Source organism: Carettochelys insculpta, chromosome 27, assembly GCF_033958435.1.
Source record: "Carettochelys insculpta isolate YL-2023 chromosome 27, ASM3395843v1, whole genome shotgun sequence".
Taxonomy (NCBI): Eukaryota; Metazoa; Chordata; order Testudines; family Carettochelyidae; genus Carettochelys; species Carettochelys insculpta.
In genome coordinates, this window is record NC_134163.1 from 2,192,202 (window position 1) to 2,211,579 (window position 19,378).

Genomic DNA, 19,378 nt, shown 5'->3' on the forward strand with positions numbered 1-19,378 from the left:
CACAACGGTCTTCCCCTTTCTGGCCACTCTCCACGGTAACCCGCTGGGGATCATCTTCAGCATACAGATGCTGCAATAGCAACACAGGGCGGGACCAATAATCCACCCGGTTCAAGAGCACACATGCACACCTGAGCAGACAGGCCAATGTCCCCCCACCCTGCCAAAGCAGATCACACCAGTGGTGCCTGTAGTCTGAGCTCAATGTTCCCCATACACTGAGCACTTGGGTGGCCTCCAGGAGAAAGTCAGCTGCCACCGAGCTGATTATCAGGGTGCCCACAGCTAGCAGCGTGTACTTCTCGGGGTGGTGCACGTCTGCACATATTTTAGTGCAGGCAGCAAAATTTATTCCACCATTGATGGGAAAAAAAACGCAGGGACAGCATCTGAGCCGTCAGCTGCTTGTTCCCACTGGGCCAGGCCGTTGCCCCATCTAGTCCATCGTCCTGTCTCCACCAGTGGCCCATGCTCAGTGCTTCAGAGAAAGGCATGTGGTGTCTAATGCTCCTGGAGCAAGGTACAGGCCTATATCATGGGAAAGGGCAATTGCCTCCTGACCTTAGTGAACGTAGAAAGGGTCAGACTGGGTCAGACCAAAGGTGCATCCAGCGCAGTGTCCTGTCTTGTGCCAGCGGCCAGTGCCAAAGCACCAGAGGGGGTGAGCAGAACAGGCAATCATCAAGAGATCCCTCCCTATTGCCCACTCCCAGCTTCTGACGAACAGAGGCTGGGGGACTCCATCTCTGCCCGTGCTGGCTAACAGCCACTGATGGACCCAGCCACTATGAATTTATCTAGCTCTTTTTTGAGCCTTGTTATGATCTTGGTCTTCACAACAGCCTCTAGCAAGGAGTTCAACAGGTTGGCTGTGTGTTATGGGAAGTCCTGGTCTCAGCTGAAATTCCCCACCTCCCATGGCTAGAAAACTTCCATCATCACAGCATGCCTCCCCCCAGTCCTGGAGCCTGGCCAGCCACTGTGGGCTCTGTGCACAGACACGCTGGAGGGACATCGGCTGCTGCTAACTGCAGTTGGTGTCCCTGTCGCCCTCGGTGTGACCTCTTCCAGGTTCGGCATGAACCATGATGGAGTTGGCAACAGCTGTGGCTCCCGCGGGCAGGAAACGGCCAAGCTCATGGCGGCTCACATTACCATGAAGACCAACCCCTTCGTGTGGTCGACTTGCAGCCGGGACTATATCACCAGCTTCCTGGAGTAAGAAACCTGGCCAGCCGCACCCATCCTCTGCCTGAGGAGCAGAGATGTCGCCAGCCTCTGACACTGGTTTCCTTGGCTTGCCCTGCCCAGGCTCATCAATTACCCCACCAACACATGGCCAGTAGGCATCCTGCTCCCTGGCCCTGCAGCATCCGGCCTTTTGTGCAGATCCCCCAGGGGAGATTTCCCAAAGAAGGGTCTCAAAACGTGGGTGATTTAAAAGGGTTTGGATGAAGCCAGGAAGTGCAGAGAGCAGTTTGTGTGTTAAGGGATGCTGCTCCTCTTTTCAGCCACACGGCCTGGTAGCAGCACAAGAAGTGCCCCCATGCCTGTGGAAGGGGATTTTCAGCTGTAGCTCAGCAGTTCAGGAACCACAGGAGAGATTTTCAAAAGCACCTTTTGGGATTTAGGCGCACAAGTCGTAGTCCCTGTCTCCGAGATTTGTGCAGCCAAGTTCCTTTTGGCGCACTGTGTTGACTATTGAGGGGACGTATGCTCCTAAGACACTGACGTGCTTTAGAAAATCACACCCTTCCCTAGCAATTTGCTGCAGTCCTACCCCAGCAGGAGTCCCCGAGAGATGAGGGCTCCAATTCCCTGGCCATGCAACCCTTGGCTTTCCTTTCAAGGAGGCGCTGGTTAGCCGCAGCTGAGTTTGGGGGTTGCTGATGTGAGCAGGATCCCATCTCTGCGAGAAAGATTATGCTGAGTTTAAACGGAAGCTGGATAGGAGCAAACAACGTATTGTGATTGTCAGCCGCTGGTGCAGTCTTTGAATGGTCCAAGCATCAGAGCCCTCCAGACTAAGGGGTAAAACCAAGAGGCCAGACGCAGTTTTTAATGAACAAAGAACAAATACAAACCTTACTGACGGGATCCGAGGCTTGAATCACCTCCCCATGCCCCCAAAGGCTGGGACGCAAGGCCGTCCTACACTTCCAGCTCTGGCAGCTCACATTTGGCAGCGGAGAACTCCTCCCCTCTGGCACTAGCAAACCTGGATGCTGAATGCACTGAAATCCTGCCGCAGCTCAGAGGCGGGGCACGTTCAGCGTCTGCAAACACTCGGGGGCCCAAACGTGCTTTCAGCTGCCTCAGCTTAGGCCACCATGTTTGCAAGCGTTGCTGACTTGCCCAAGTTGCTGGAGAACAGAATCCAGGTCTCCAGAGCCCCCGCCTTGTGTTTGGTCACAGGACTAACCTTGCCACCCACTCCACCTCTCTTACCATCGTCTTGATGCCTGGGGGTCCCTGGGAAGTGAGTTTGGGGGTCCAGACTTCACAGGGGGGAGACCTAAAACCTCAGCAGGATGGGGCCCTAGAGTCCAGGGGAAGCTTGATACTCCAATGCGGACTTTCAAGCTGACCCCAAGTCCAGTGTGAGTAGCCAGAGACTCAGTGTGAAGCTCTAGGTCCCAGTGGCTCTGAAATCTCCACTGCCACCATCGCTGTGGTATTCGGGTCCTTGTTGAAAACTGAGATGGAGCCTTCTGTGAGTTTCAGGAGAGTTTAGTTTAGTTGTCTGCCTGTTTCATGTCAATTTCCCAGCAACCGGTGCACTTCCCAGCTCTGGCTAGAGGAGAAGGCTCTGAGGGACCGTAACAAAGCTGTTCCCAGTTGTGCAGATGCCAGATGTTGAGGGGCTCACCTTAGCCAGACCCCCAAGTTGTCACTCACTCTTAGCCCCACATGTATCTGCAAGGGTTTCCTACCCGTGAGTCTGTATTTCTTCTCCCTCCTCCAGCTCAGGCCTGGGACTGTGCTTGAACAACGCTCCTCCCAAGCAAGATTTCATCTACCCAACAGTGGCTCCCGGCCAGGCCTACGACGCGGACGAGCAGTGCCGTTTCCAGTACGGAGTTAAATCTCGCCAGTGTAAATACGGGGTAGAGAGCCTTCCTGCTTTACTATCGGTTCCGAGGGGGCGGAGGGCTGGGCTACACAGGGAAGGGCTTGGCCCCTCCGCCATGCTTTGCTCTCTTGCGTGACACACGAGTGCTTCCTCCATTGGCTTTGCCTCATTTTGCTGTGAAAGGGCGGATGGGGCCAGGTCAGATCTGTGGAGGGGGAGAGTTCAGCTCAGCTCTGGGGGAAGCAAGTTGCTCCTCAACTCATCAGCGGCCTGTGGAGCACAAGAGTCCTTGCTGCAGTCAAGGTGGCAAGCTACTCATCCGATCTACTGCACAGCTGGCAGGGCGCAGCAGAGGTTGTTGGCAGTGGAAATGTTCGTCGTGGTCATTGGGAGCTGGCTGTAGAGGAGGAGAAGCCCTCTAGCGGGAAGTCTTCCCTGGGCAGATGGACGGATGAATGTCCGCGAGGCGCTCACCCGGGAGACCGTCCCAACGACGGTTTGGAACATTCCACCAGCCAGTGCCACCTCCTCCGTCGCACGCAGGGCGAAGCTGCAGAAGCCAGGGAATGCCCACTGTGGAAGGCGAGACTCCTCTGGAGGGGAACTCTCTGTGACCAAGCCATTCCCTGAAGTACAGCCTCACGCATCCGATCCACTGCCCATCTACTCTGTGTCTGAACTGGCTGAGCGGTGCTTCCCCTGTGCGCCCCAGGCTTACTCGCAGTGTGCGGAAGGCCCGGCTTCCCCCAGAGTGGGCAGAGGGTCCAGAGAGGTTGGAGGCTGAGCTGGTCCAGCTGTGAGGTGGCTCAGTAGCTTTGCTATCAGGCTGGAAGGGAGGTATCTGGCTAAGGGGAAGTACCCTGCTTGTGCCACCACCCATGAGCTAATGGGGGGCAGAGGGGCTTGCCTGAGACAGGGAGGAAGGTGGAGGAATTCAAAACTGACTCACTTCCAGTGTGAAAAGTACAAAGCTCAGACCGTCCCGAGAGCAGCAAGGAGCAAGACCATTCCTGCCTTGCAGCCTGGGCATGCGGACCCAGGGTCAGGCCTCCATGCACTTAGCCAAGGGGCAGCTGCAGGTCTCACAAGGCAACTCACTCTGGATTTGTTCAAACTGTTGGAGTTGGGGAGGCCAGGCAGAAATGAGGAGGAAGCTCCAGGGGTAAAGTAAAACTATGAGCATCACTTACACTAGAGGGGCAACAAAACTAAGGTGAGAAAATAAAAATACCCAGAAAGAAGAGAGACCAGATCTTGATCTCATTTATACCAGTGTAAACCCAGATGACATCCACAGAAGCTCATGGAGTGGCTCTGGATTTATACTCGTGTCATTGAGATCAGGGTCTGGCCCATCACCAGCTCTAGAGGTGCACAAAGAGCTCCTCAGATGCATTTCACTTAATGCAGTTGTGATCCCGAGAATGGTTCTCTAAAGTTGGCATCTCTGCATCCATCTGCAGCTTCCACAGCCATGCAGTCTGCTTACAAGGCAAAAGGAGGGCTTCCCCCACTGATGTCGTGAGGATCTGATGGCCACACTGGGTTCTCTCTGCTTGTAGCATCATCAGTAACCAAAATGATTCTGAAATCAGAACTTACCTGGTCATTTTACCTGATGCCCAAGATGGAGGAGAGTCCTGCACAGCCTCCAACGGCTGCTTTGGCTCTGTGGGACTGGAAATGATTCCCGGCGAACTCTGACTCGCAGAGAGATCTTGCTGGGGTCTGTAATCTAGCAGAGAAAGGCAGTTCTTCATTCTGCCATGGAAGCCAATGGAGTGGCTGGAGGGTAAAGCCAGATTCCAACTAGAAATCAGGCCCAAATTGCTATCAGTCAGGATTCCCCATTGGAACAAACTACCAAGTGAAATGGCCACTTCTCCACACCCTAAGGTCTCCAAGGCAAGACAGGAGGCTTCTCTGTAGACTCTGCTTTAGTTAAACACAAGTGACTGGGCTCAGGGCAGCAGGGACTGGTTGAAATGTTATGATCTGTGTTAGGCAGGAGATCAGACCAGAAGCTCTGACAGTCCCGTCTGGCTTTAACACGTGCTAAATGAATCCCTGCCCAAGGATGGATACTATCAGGGAGGATTTGCTGAGTGTTCTGCACTTGCTAATGTGTACTGGAACCTTTCCAAGTTCACCTGCCCATTTTCCAGCTAATGTTTAACTCACGCAGATGCTTCCTTTACGAAAAAAGAAAAGAAACATCTGCGGTGTCCTGCAGTAATGGGTCCAAGCTCTACAGCTGCCCACAACCCTGTGTTGCCCATCTCTGCTGCCTTTTCCCCAAGGAGCTCAGCATTCATTATCAGCCTTAATGAACTGAGGTGGAGTTCTGCCTGGAACAGAGTGCACCGATATGGTGTCCATCATGCCAGGTCTGAGTCCACATCCACATCCAGTGTGCCCCATTCGGGTGTAAAATGATTTCTGTTCTCAGCACCAGCCCTGCAGCCTGGGGTCTGAGAGCCACTGAGTTCTGTACCTGTTCGTGCTCATCACAAGCAAGGAAAATTGTGTCATCATGTGACATCTCTGCAGCACCCACCATGCTATAGTGAGGGGCACCATGTGTAAAGCAGGTTGCACACTCCGAGCCTCTACGCTGCACACTGAGCTTGGGTCCGTAGGACCTGCGCCTTTGGGTCCACATAGCCCAGGGTTCACAATTCTTGGTTGGGATCTCCAAGCTGTGCTAACCTGTCTGTACTGCATTCTACCTGTCTGTACCTCTGACTGGGGTCTGTGCCTCAGCCTGGGTCCACACTGCAAAATGACAGGGCTTGGGCCTAAGTCACAGCGGGACCCCAGCTCTGACCCACTGCCCTAGCAGGGCCCTAGGACCCAGGTCCCAAGTGCTGGATGATCCAAGTCAGACTGAGAGCGGGTTTGGGATTAAACCGAAATCCAAGCTTAGTGTGCAGTGTAGACATACGCAGAGATGCCTGCGGACATCTGCCCTTCAAAGGGCTCCCAGCTGTAAATGGCAGAAGGTTAGCAATCCATTCTGTTGACAATGCACATGAAGGAGCAGACTCCCTTTCCCAGCCTGATATTGACTCTGCAGGCATAAAGAGTGGTAGACATGTATCAATAAGAGTCAATAGCTATGATATTGGCTATGATATTGGCTGTGATTTGCCTAAGCGAATTAAGCACCTGCCCCCATCCCATGAAACCTCTGTGAGAATTGAGTGCCTGACCCCTTTGCAGCCCCTGGAGTCGCCCTGCCGCTGTGGGCTATGGGGGTGTTACTGCAGGGCACCGCGGTATTTCTGTTCCCTTAATCCCTCGATCAGTAGCTCTACTGGCAGCGCAGGCAGTGCCCTGCCCCCGTCAGTGCCTTCCAGGAGGGTTCCTGCACACTGGAGAAGGTCTTTTACCCCTGTGGGGGGTCAGTGCCTGTTCCAAGAGCTGCCCTCCCTGAGAGCTCAGGGAAGCAAGGACAGCATGGTCAGCACCTGTCTCCCGAGTGCAGGCCATGAGCTAGTGGTGGTCAGGACTCACCTCTTTGGGAGTGAGGGGGAGGCCGACAGAACCAGGTGGTTTGGCTGGAGAGCTAAGGCCTCAGCTCCTTGCGTGGGCCCCAGCCGGCCTGCCTGTGAGCGTGGTGTGCCTGCCCCTGAGTCCCCCATACCATCAGCCCTGGCTCTGACCCAGCTCCGACTCAGTGAACCTGTCCCTGTCTCTGCAAGAGGCCGAGCCTCGATCCTGAATCCCATTTGATCCTCTCTGTCAGGCAGAGGCCTCTGCTGCCAACCTCCGGGCAGCCCCTGGCCATCTTGGCAACGGGCACATTCCCCAAAGCAAGTATCTCTCCTACCCCAGCAGGGGTGGCTCCTGCCCCCCAGCCGTCCTGTACGCTGGGACAATGCTCAGAGCATCTGCCTCTTTAGCCCAGGCTACGCACATTCATGCCATGTCGTGATCAGAGCAAAGGCCCCAGCTGGGAGGCGGCAGTGTTGTCATGGCTCACGATCCATGTCATGCAGTCTGTATTCACCATGAGCATGCTCGAGATCCCTGCCAGGCCGAGGCCGTTTAACAGAGGCTCCTGTTCTCACATCTCGGGCCATGTTTCTACCTAATTAAAGAAAACCCGAACTATCATTTTGTTTTTAATGCCTCAAACCAAGTTTCACCTCCTCCTGCAAGGAGTCCAAATGCTGGAGAGTCCAAATAGCCTGGTTCTAAGAGCAATAGGACCACCCCAGAGATCTGGCAGCCTATCCAGCCACCCTGCTTGGCCACTGCCTTGCCCTTTGCAGGCACTGCCGTCTGGATCTAGAAAACGGAGGGCGAGCACAAGCGCTGCCTTTCCTGAGCAAGCAACTGCCATGGATTTGCAGAGTATCTGATGGAGCTGACATGGGGTGGGCTTTTGGGGGCTGATGGACGGGAATGCCCAGCTGAGTGAAGCTGTGTGCTTGCCTGGAGCCCTTAGAGGTCACAGCAGGAGGTGCTTGAAAATCTGGACTGTGGACAGAGAGCTGCTTCGAAGGAGGCGTGGAATTTTCGGGCAAAGGTGCATTCTGGGTAGGGCTGGATGAGAACACGAGGAGGAGTCAGAGCTGGCTGAGGGCCAGGTCAGCACCTGGCCTGGCTGAGACCCTCCTAAAGGCAGATCTGACCCCTCCCCCAGGACTGTGACGCTCTCTTGGGATGGTTGTAGCACCGCACCCCTCCCACTCCAGTGCGATTCCTACGGTGTTTTCAGGAGCCAGGAGGAAAGGGGCTTAAAGCCATCCTGGCAGCTGAGAGCTCTGGGGGCTCCCTGTGAACACGAGGCACTCAGCGGCTACAAGGAGGGGCCGGAGCCTGCTCCCTCAGGTTTATCAGTCACACTGCGACCCAGACAAGGAGACAAAGGGAAGGACTGGGGGAAGGGAAAAGCGGGACATATGGGCTAATCCTGGGAGACGTTTTATCTCTGGCATCCTTTGCTCATAAAGGAGCTCAGACATGCGGGGGCATAGCTTGTTCTCTTAGGCTACATCTACACGTGCAGCCAACATCGAAATAGCTTATTTCGATGAATAACGTCTACACGTCCTCCAGGGCCGGCAACGTCGATGTTCAACTTCGACGTTGCTCAGCCCAACATCGAAATAGGCGCAGCGAGGGAACGTCTACACGTCAAAGTAGCACACATTGAAATAGGGATGCCAGGCACAGCTGCAGACAGGGTCACAGGGCGGACTCAACAGCCAGCTGCTCCCTTAAAGGGCCCCTCCCAGACACAGTTGCACTAAACAACACAAGATACACAGAGCTGACAACTGGTTGCAGACCCTGTGCCTGCAGCATAGATCCCCAGCTGCCGCAGAAGCAGCCAGAAGCCCTGGGCTAAGGGCTGCTGCCCACGGTGACCATAGAGCCCCGCAGGGGCTGGAGAGAGAGCATCTCTCAACCCCCCAGCTGATGGCCGCCATGGAGGACCCAGCAATTTCGACGTTGCAGGACGCGGATCGTCTACACGGTCCCTACTTCGACGTTGAACGTCGAAGTGGGGCGCTATTCCTATCTCCTCATGAGGTTAGCGACTTCGACGTCTCGCCGCCTAATGTCGAAGTTAACTTCGAAATAGCGCCTGACGCGTGTAGACGCGATGGGCGCTATTTCGAAGTTGGTGCCGCTACTTCGAAGTAGCGTGCACATGTAAACGCAGCTTTAGTGCAACTTTCCTGCTTCCAACACAGGTGCAAATCTTTGAAAACTCTGCTCTCCCGTTTCCAAATGCACCACAAATGGCATCCAAAGAATCAGAAGTAGCCTCAGGCCAGATCCCAAGAGGTGCTGAGCTCTCATCAATTTCTCTGTGCATTGCGAGGGCTCAGCACCTCTCCAGATTTGACCCCTGCTAGAACACCCCAGGCCAGCTGGAGCGTCTCAAAGATACCAGTGTGGTGCCACTGCAACCCTAACACTGCTCACCCAAGTAATCCCTAATCTTGGCTCTGCTTGTTTCTCTCCCACCCATCTCTCTCTCCAGGAAGTCTGCAGTGAGTTATGGTGTCTGAGCAAAAGCAACCGCTGCATCACCAACAGCATACCTGCTGCTGAGGGGACCATCTGCCAAACCAACACTATTGAAAAGGGGGTAAGACAGCCCACGGCACCAGAGTGAGGTGACAGAGCGGCTCGAGCAATTCTCCACTCAGTTACTTGGTCATGGTTTGCACTGGGGAGTGATTTAAAAGTCCTGCGTCCAGCCCCTGCCTCCTGCCGCTTGGTTGTGGTTTGCACTGGGGAGTGATTTAATAGCACCGGGTCCTCTCTGACCCGTTCCCCCTTAAAGTCACCTTTAAGGCAAGAAAAAAAATGATTGGTGCCCCTTGGGTCCTTCCTTGGAGGCAGCATTGGAACAAGGTGGAAGAACATTCCAGTCATTTTGGCACTCACAGGATGCCGTTTTGTTCTCCACACAGGCCAGGCTGGCAGGATGTTCTGATGTCTCGAGAAGTGAAAGGGGTCTGGGTTATTTAGGGAGATGCCAAGAGGGTTTCTAGCAGAAAAAAGTTTGGGATCCACTGAATTAGAAAATAGCGTCTGACTTGAACATGCATTTGTGTGCCTGCAAAGACGAGTCTTCGATCCCTGTTCTGCTGTGCTAAATCTCAGCATGTTAAATCAGACTGACAGAGACACAGCAGGAAGCCCACAGGGTCACCATTGCAGAGTCACAGCTCAGCATACATTCACCCTTGCCGTGACGCAGATGCTGTCTTACAGTTGAGTTGGTTAAGTAGCCCTCAGTCTTGCTTTGGTGGTCCATTTGGCGTCCCTGTGCTGCCCACACAAAGCTCGGCTTGCTGCTCATGGGACACTGGCCAGTGTTTCCAGGGCAGAGAAACAAAATCATGGCATGTCCTGTGCCTCTCTGTCCCCTGGGGGTATTTTGCACCCATCCCCCATGCGCTGAGAGGCGGATGCCATCTCCGACCCCGGCACAAATACCACCAGAGTCCATACAGGGCCGTGGCTGATGTGGTCTTTGCTCTGTATGGCTGGGCAGGCATCTCTCTTTCCTCACTACTGCTGGTCAGAACATCTGAGGCTGGAATGAGCAGGCCAGCTGGTCCAGACCTGAGGAATGGATGCATGGGCCACAGTCTGCCGCAGAGGCTGGGCAGGGTGGGGCCTGGTGCTACCAAGCCAAAGGCTGGCAGACAGCAGTGGATCCTGGCCAGGGGGCCACCCAGGTCCCCATACCTACACTTCACCTCCCCTTTCGTCCCCCATGCTCTGGAAATAGGGAACTGCTTCCATTTCCAAAGAGTTGCCAAAATCCCAGAGCCCACCCTGCTACCCATAGGGGCAGGGAACCCCATGTCCCTAGGCCTCCCTGTCAGATGCATCCCTGCACCTCCGCAAGCTGATTGGGCCCCATGCTTAGTGATACCCTCTCCCAGTGTCCCCATCAACCTCAGCAGCTGGCATCGCTCCTGCCAGCTGTGTCCAGGGCTGTGCCAGCCTGATGCACATCAGGGAGCACCCTGTGAGGCGGTTGCAGCTCTCAGGCGCTGAAGCTCCGTGTCTCCCTAGTGGTGTTACAAGAGGGAGTGCGTACCCTTCGGCACACGGCCCAAAGGGGTGGACGGCGCCTGGGGAGCCTGGTCCTCCTGGGGGGAGTGCAGCAGGACCTGTGGGGGCGGCGTATCATCATCCATCCGCCACTGTGACAGCCCGCGGTACGTGACCTGCCTGCGCTGCGGAATGCAACCCTGCGTTGCTGCCCCCACCCCTGCCACCCCGTCTGCAACAGCAGGGAACGCAGCAGCCCCATGGCCACACAGCACAGGGCAGCACTGCCTGCCCAGCACGGTCCATCTCTCTTAGCCCGCCCTCCCCTCTTGTTCTCTGTTGCAAGGCCGACCATCGGTGGCAAGTACTGCCTGGGTGAACGGAAACGCTACCGGTCCTGCAATACTGATGTAAGTAACAAAGAGGCTCTTCGGGGACTGGGGGTGAACATGGAAGTGCAGCGTGATCAGGCTTACAGCCCCGGCCAGAGCAAGGAGGGAAGGGGCCTGTCACAAAGCAGGAAGATGCTGGTGCCTCTCTGCCTGGCTCGGGGGATATTGGGTGCAAGGCTGGCCTCTATAAAACCAGAAACACGCTCACAAGCCAGGAGCAGTGCGGAAGGGAGCCACAGAAGCCTTCCAGGTGGTACATCGACTCAGCTAGACAATTGCCTAGTTTTACAACATGCTGCATAAATATCTCGGGTGAAGCCAGTACAAACTAAAATTTCATACGGACAATGACTTATTTAAACTGCTCTGTACACCATACACTGAAACATAAGTATAATATTTATATTTGGCTTGAGTTATTTTATAATTATATGGTAGAAATGAGTAAAAGCAATTTTTTGGTAATTGTGCTGTGACACTTTTATATTTTTATGTCTGATTTTGCGAGCAGGAAGTTTGGAAGTGAGGTTCGTCTTTGGGGTACACAAGGCCAATCAGGCTCCTGAAAGGGATGCAGCCATCTGGAAGGGTTGAGAGCCGCCGGCCTAGAGGACCTTTGCCATCTCCAGCATCCAAGATTCTAGGCATTGGTGGCTGCCAGCTCTAAAGTCACAGCCAGTATCAGTGCAAATCTACAGCTTTGTCATGTTTACGGTCAGGGGTCTGCAAGCGAAATAGAGAGAAGAGCCATTTTTTCAAATTCAGTTACAAAAATCAATCCTTCAGGAGACTCAATGCACGTGAATACGAGACAGTCCTTAATAAATAACATCAAACCGTGCTTTTTATCAGCCCTATTTTAAGAACAGCGCACTCACAATAATTTGTACCAGTTAGAAAGTTGTTACCCCCATCTCCAGGCTTTACCTGCCTCAGCCCCCAGATCTGCCCCACTATCCCCAGGCTTTACCCCACATCCCACAAACCTGCCCCCCCATCCCCAGGATTAACCACCCTGAATCCCAGCCTTCCTCCCTGCACCCCAAGGCTTAACCCCCCTGAACCCCAGTCTCCACCCCACCCCCACGCTTAACCCTCCTGAACCCCGACCTCCCTACCCTGCTTCCAGGCTTAACCTCACGGTAATAGGATGGGGTTTTCGGGCACAGCTAGAGAAATCAATCCAGGATACCTTTGCTTAAAATCCGGGCTACTTACAGCCCCAGGCTGGGATTTCCTTCTCACTAAGGGGACTCCAAGCAGCCACAACAGCACCTCTGCCAGCCCCTTTGCCAGCCAGAAGCCACACAAGCAAACCCACAGACTTTTCAGCTGCTGCACCAGCCCATACCACCAACCCCCTGCCTAAGGTGAGAGACTCCTAAACCTGTTTCATCCAACACTGCACAGATTCTTCCAGACTCCAAAGGGCCCAGCCCTAGCCCCAGGTCAATATGTACTTGGATCTTACGCAAACAACACACTCCCCGATTCTTTAGATCTAAATACCTAAAGATGTATTAACAACAAAGAAAGAACAGGGTTAGAGAGAAGCATTGTTAAAGCCATACTTTACAAGCATCAGTCATAACTACTGATGCAGCCACTGATGTTATTTGCTGATTCTTAGAAGTCTGTGAAAGTTCTTTTCAGATTACACAGATTCAGTCATCAAAGCAGTGTAGATCTGGCCCACGGGGGTCCACATGATGGCACATGGACCCTTGGAGACCAAAAGACAAAGGATCCAAGATGGACACTGCTAAGTTCACGCCATTGTTCTCGTCTCTCCAGTGTTCAGGGACAAAGCCCCATCTTCTTCCCATAATACCTCCAGGGTCACCCCCATCTGACTCAGTGGGCAGTTGTGGCAAACTGCCATTGGATGAATCCCAGGAGACAGTCTCCAATTTCTGAAATGGACCTGTTCCTTTGTCTCAGCCCAGGTCACTTGCCCTTGGGGCTGCAGTATCTAGAATGTGGATTTGGCATCTGAGCACCTGGCTTCCACCCTGTTGTTCTTCCCAATGTCCTGGCTGGGGCTGAGTTCACACCTCCTATTGTGAAGCTCAGCACTGAAATATTTTCTAACACAGATACAGAGCTAAAATCTATAATTTACCTACATACGTGATACAGACATAGAAGTACCGTATATAGATTCAAGCATCCTTAGCTTTTCTTAGACAGCTCACAGGGCCCCTCAGCACGATATTTGGGGCCAATAACCACACTGGGCATTAAAACGGTTTCCATACCCAATAAAAAGTCCGGTCACGTGACACCCCCTGAACCCCAACCTCCCGCCCCCAGGCTTAACCCTCCTGAGCCCCAACCTCCCCCTGCCTCTAGGCTTAACTCCCCGAGCCCCAACCTCCCTCCACCCAACCTCCCTCCACCACCCCCAGGCTTAACCCGCCTGAGCCCCAACCTCCCCCTGCCTCTAGGCTTAACTCCCCGAGCCCCAACCTCCCTCCACCCAACCTCCCTCCCCCACCCCCAGGTTTAACCCTTCTGAGCCTCAACCTCCCCCAACCCCCACCACCTGCAGGCTTAACTCACCGCAGTGCCTGCAGTTCCGCAGTGGCCATCTCCTCCTCCTTCCCAGCATGGTTGTGCAGCTCCAGCAGCGGCAGGCTCAGCCACCCTCCCCCCAGCTCTCCTGCCATCTTGGACTTCCACCCACATGAGGCAGCTCCCTGCCCAGCCAGCTTTCACTTCCAGGCTCCCTGCCGCAGCTGACTGCTGAGTGGCTCCAGCTTCTGCCACTTAAACAGCAAAACTAAATTCAATTGGCTCAACAGCAAGCAACTGAATTTAGACTTTTGTTTAAGCAGCAGCAGCCTCTGGAGCTGCAAGTGGCTCCTTAACGAGCTGCATGTGACTCCGGAGCCGCAGTTTGCCGGCCCCTGTTTATGTTCATTTGCACTATTCTAGTAAAGTCAATGGAATTAGTTCAGTTGTTCTCTAACCTTTCGGACAGGAAGTCTCTGAATGTGACCCCCCCTTAAAAATTTTAAAACATATATGTAATACTATTTCAAATGTTAAAATTATAACCCTATCATTGTAAAGGAGTTTGCCTTTTCTTGCGACTTTTAAATTAAGACTAAAACACATTTTCATTGAATTATTGTTATAAGCACAAAAGGTTTTTTCATGGTTACTGTTTCATACAGTGAAGAAACTTTGCCAATATCATTTTTCACCGTGGACTTAGCGCTCTATTGCTCCCTTTACTTCTGCACTGCTGCTGGCGACAGCACTGCCTTCAGAGCTGGGCATCTTGTGATGCCATAACAAAGGCAGCTGTTGTATTTGGCATTGAGAGACATCCCTTTGCCTTCAGGGTGCTGTGTATCAGGCCCCAGCTCCGATTCACAAATGAATGGGATACTTGCAAGTACAAGTCCCATCTGCTGACATGCTTGCAAGGAGCCAAAGGCAGGCGCCATTGGCCTTATACTGTGCCAGGGTTCAGAAAGAAGATGCCCTCCCCATGCAACAGCATGGTACACACCTCCAGGGACCTCACTGACATGGGATATTGGCTTTCCCTTCGACGTAGCAAGTAGCGGCCATTGCTGCTGAAAGCAAGATGCCCATGAGAAAGGATCATAGCTTGGCTCTGCTCTGCCAGTCCCCATCTGCCTGGTGGGCTGATGCGTGGCCACCCTGGCTATCTGGGAGGCCCAAGGGAAGCCACTAACCTCTCTTTACTCTGCACCCCACAGGACTGCCCACCTGGTTCCCATGACTTCCGAGAGCTGCAGTGCGCCGAGTTCGACAACATCCCCTTCCGAGGAAAATACTACACCTGGAAGACATACCGAGGAGGTGAGTGGCACCGGAGTGGCTCGGCTGTGTGCCTCTGGCTGCTTCACCGGCACAGGGCTGGCTCTCAGGAGCTCTGGCAGCCAGAGTTCAGTCAGAGCCTTATTAGGATGATGGTCCCCATCTCCCTCTGGGGATTTGCAAATTTGTTAAAGGGCAAAATTCCACCATTCCCCCCAACAATCCCAGCTTTGACCTGAACAGCTGAACTGAGCACTAGTCCCCCCTCTGTGTTCATGCATATTGCACAGATAAACCCTATCGCTCTCCCTCACCATGTGCCCCCTGTTCCTGCAGCTTCCTGGTCCCTTTTTAAAAGCTGTCTGCATCTCCAGTTAAGTGACTCTTGCCTGACAAATGGAAACACACTTCACTGATTGAATATTATTCTCCTCCAACATCTGAGAGCTGGTAGGGTGACACCCCCTGACCACTTCCTTGTTCATGTTACTCTGTGCTGCTGCTTTCTAAATCCCTAGCCATGCAGACAAAAATTCGATGGGACTGGAGCTGTTTAGTTTATTTCTTTGCAACTTAATCTCTGAGTGGTATAAATAAGAACAGGGACATAAAACAGGCGTTGTTGCAGCAGCTGAAACCACTGCTCCATTTAATACATACCTCATCCTCTGGCATAGGGGGAAAAAAAGGTGAAATCCTCCCATAATTAGGACTAGGTGAACCAGAAAATTCAGGGAAGGAGGCGGAGTATTTTTGAGTCAAATGAAATGACAATTTTCCAGCCTTTCTTTCCAGAGTTTTAAAAAAAACTGAAAATTCATATTTTGGGGTAAATGAAAAAATAAAATATCCCCTATATGGGGGGAGATGAGTACTGATTTCACATTTCAGCACCTGGCATTTTAGACTGTGCCCGGGCAACTGCAGAAAGGACAGAGTCCACCCTCTAAGACCGCCAGCCGGTTGCTAGCAGCATCACCTCTCCTCTTCAGTCAGTTCTAAGAGGCCTTGTTGAAGGCCGCGGCTGAAAGAGAGGAGGAAGAGGGAGAGCTGTGTTGCAGAAATCTTTTAATCATGAGAAAGAACAGCACATCTCCTTCATGTACTTAACAAACTTGAGGGAGGAACTCCTTTGCAGCTGTGTAAATATGTTTAGCTCCCTGTGGGAACTCTGCATCAGGAACAGATGTGCTGACACTGCAGGGGACAGATCAATAACAATGTAATCAAACAGCAAAGCAGAAAGTCAAGCAAAGGCACCGTGGGGTTCCAAAATGGGAAACGGAGTTGCTTGGATGTGGCACTCAGTCCCAGCGGAGGGTGGGTGTGGTCTAGTGTCTGACTACAGGGCTTGGTGCAGGGAACCCTGGGCTTGTTGCACTTGGACTCCTGCATTCCAATCTGACCCCAATTTCTTCTGTGACCTTGAGCAAGGGGCTGTGCTGCACCTTGCCTCTGTTTCCCCATCTGGCTCATCAGGTGATAAAACATGAGATATTGTAAACGAGGAGGATGTGAGACATAGGAAGTTCATGTCTACAAAGCTCTGATGAATTCTATCTATCCCTCTCTCTCAGAAAACATCCTGGGTTTGGTTTAGGAAGTGATGATAACTGACAATTATAATCCTTAGCTCGTATGCACCCTGTTCATGGACAAACTTGAAAGCGCATTGCAAAGATGAAAAAAGCAGTCCTGTAGCACCTTCAAGACTAACAATACTATTTATTAGACAATGAGCTTTCATGGGACAGACCCAGTGGCCCTGCCCTTCGAAAGCTCATCGCCTAGTAAATCCTCTCAGAGAGGTGGCCATGTTAGTCTGTATCTTCACAAAACAAAAAAGCAGCCCTGTGGCACTCCCAGGCAGCCCACTCAAGAGACACTTGGAGAAACTATTTTTCTCCTTCCCCTACCCAGAATCACAGGTCTGGAAGGGAACTCATGAGGTCATCTAGTCCAGCCCCCTACTTCAAGCAGGATCAACCCCCACTAAATCATCCCAGCCAGGACCTTGTCCGGCCGGGACTTAAAAACCTCAAGGGATGGAGACTCCACCACCTCTCTAGGCAACGCATTCCAATGCTTCACCACCCGCTTGGTGAAGTAGTTTTTCCTAATATCTAACCTACACCTCTCCCTCTTCAACTTCTGACCACTACTCCTTGTTCTGCCATCTGACACCACTGAGAACAGTTTCTCACCCTCCTCTTTGGAGCTCCCCTTCAGTAAGTTGAAGGCTGCTATTAAATCACCCCTCAGTCTTCTCTTCTGTAAACTAAACAAACCCAAATCTCTCAGTCTATCCTTGTAGGCCTTGTGCTCCAGCCCTTAATCATTTTTGTTGCCCTCCGCTGAACCTGCTCCAAGACATCCACATCCTTTTTATCCTGGGGGGGGCCCAAAAGTGGACAAAATATTCCAGATGTGGCCTCACCAGTGCCGAATAGAGGGGAACAACTACTTCCCCATCCCACCCCCGCCCTTTCTGTCCTATCTTGCTGATTTGTCAGCTTTTATTTCATTTTTTTGCTCTCTGTTAAATTTTCTTCATCTCAGTTACCAGTTATCATTCATCAGGATTTTCCAGACCTGAAGAAGTGGGTCTGTCCCTGAAAGCTCATCACCTCCTAAATAATAGTGTTAGTCTTTAAGGTGCTACAGGACTGCTTTTTTTTGTTTTGTGAAGATACAGACTAACAGTGATCACTCTGAGACTATTTCTCTTGCAAAGATGGGTGTGTATCATAAGCTCCATGGCACAGATGGGGAAGACAAGACACGCAGAAGGGAAATGATTTGCCTGTGCTCTTGGCTGGAGAAGAGGGAAAAATACCCCAATCCTAGCCTCAACCCCCCAGGTATTACCCAACTATTGCCTGGACCTTGGGCAAAGCTGTGGGGTGCCGTGCCCATTGTGACAATGGTAGCTAATCTGCAGTGACAGAGCATGTTGAATGATGACGCTGTGAGTGTTATTAAAGAAACTCCCCATCACTGAGGTGCAAGAAAGGAAAACTGAGGTACCGATCAGCAGGTGAAGGCCCCAGAGTTCAGTGGCTGGTCACAGCTGGGTTGTGTGTGGGAAGGGCGGGGGCTGGCTTGAGGTGGCCCTGCCAGCAGTGCTGCCTGATCCGCAGGGATCGGGTAGCTGAGAGGGAGAGCTGCTGGCTGTGCACCCCCAGCTCCCCCCAAGGTCCAGCCTGACACCGGTGCTGTCCCAGGGGGAATCTGTAGGGTGTCCGCCTGGAGGAGGGAGAGGTTGTCTCAGGCAGACCCATCTGCCATGTCGTTGATTTGAGCGAGTAGGAGAACGAGCCCATGTTCACGGCTATAGGAAGCAGGTGGCCTGTCCAGGTGCCTCCATTTGCAGATGAGATTTTTCGTCCTCAGTTCCACTTTGTGGCAGGACTCCACACCCCAAACCCTTTCTCTCCACTTTCCTTCATGCTTCAGAGGCAGCTCCAGTTCCCTCCGACCTTCCAAGGGTCTGCCAGGGCTCACGCTCTCCTCTCTCCACCTCTCCTCGGCCAGTCGCACCTGGGGCTGCTGCAGCACCCCTGCTGCCTTGCTGCTGGGCAGCGAGACACTCAGTCCCCATCTCCCTCCCAGGCCCAGCAGGGCCCAGCAATGTCAGCTGGTAGCAGATCTGCTTCCCTTTGGGCATCAATTTCACCCGTGGGACATGCTCTGCTCCATCCTGGAGGCTCTCCAGAGCTCCCAGGGAGTCCCCGGCTCTGTCAGATGGTGCCATCTTGGGATAGAGCCTCTGACAGCCTGAAAGGAAATTTGGTACTCAGCAGCAAGTAACACCAGCACCCAGAGCCCCTGCTCTTTACTGCACCTTGCACTACCCCTGCCCTCCTGTCTGAGGTAACCAGCTTCAGCTCTCAGGTCTGGGCCAGCTCCCCCAGCACGGGTCAGCAAGGCATCCTATTTGTCGTTTCCCTGGGATGCCAGCTCTCCACCAACATGGCTGTCATTGCATGCAGCCAGGAGGGAGGCCTTGGGCTGGTCAGGATCCCATCTCGGGCCCACTTGGCAGGCCCAAGATCTGTCTTTATTCTCAAATGGCCCCTGCAGGGGGAAGCTGAGGTTTAAAGGCCCAGAGCGCCCCATGGTTCAGCGGGGGGAGGGAGCCGATTCCTGGGGAGGGAAGGAGCAGCTGAGAACCTGGCGCCAGGTCACTGGCGAGTCAAGTTGGGTTTTGCATGGGGCCAGGACAGCATGTTTTCCTGGCGGTGATTTATAAGGCCCAGGAGTGCAGGACACACAGGCCTGGCAAGAAGCGCTGAGCTCAGCCTTTCTGACTTTAACACTCAGCAGATCCTGCTTGGAATGGGGCTCCCGTTGTTTGTTTATTTTGCTCTATTCACATCGTTATTCATTTTGCTCTTGGCGAGCGGCAGAGCCCAGGGAGCCAGGAGCAAACCCTAGGGTCGGGGTGGGGGCCAGCTTAAAATGGGAGCGATTGCTCGTCATAAGCTGTAAGCCACGTGAATTGTTTCGGGGGGCGGGGAGGCAGCGAGAACAAACCATGGCCTCTACCACTGCGCGTAAAGGCAAACCCCCCCAGCCCTTCTTT

At 53.1% G+C, this 19,378-nt stretch overlaps 1 protein-coding gene across 2 annotated transcripts in view; it reads left to right on the plus strand.

The window, feature by feature from the left end:
* Positions 1-19,378, plus strand: part of ADAMTS10 (ADAM metallopeptidase with thrombospondin type 1 motif 10) — a 149,214-nt gene that overhangs the window by 81,948 nt on the left and 47,888 nt on the right. Inside the window, exons 10-15 of one of the 2 annotated variants that reach the window (XM_074978344.1) lie at positions 1,072-1,218; positions 2,966-3,107; positions 9,075-9,182; positions 10,628-10,773; positions 10,953-11,016; positions 14,733-14,835. In XM_074978344.1, coding sequence (XP_074834445.1) covers positions 1,072-1,218; positions 2,966-3,107; positions 9,075-9,182; positions 10,628-10,773; positions 10,953-11,016; positions 14,733-14,835 — 710 coding nt within the window. The remainder of the gene's footprint in view (positions 1-1,071; positions 1,219-2,965; positions 3,108-9,074; positions 9,183-10,627; positions 10,774-10,952; positions 11,017-14,732; positions 14,836-19,378) is intronic. The other variant, XM_074978345.1, reaches the window with a different exon arrangement.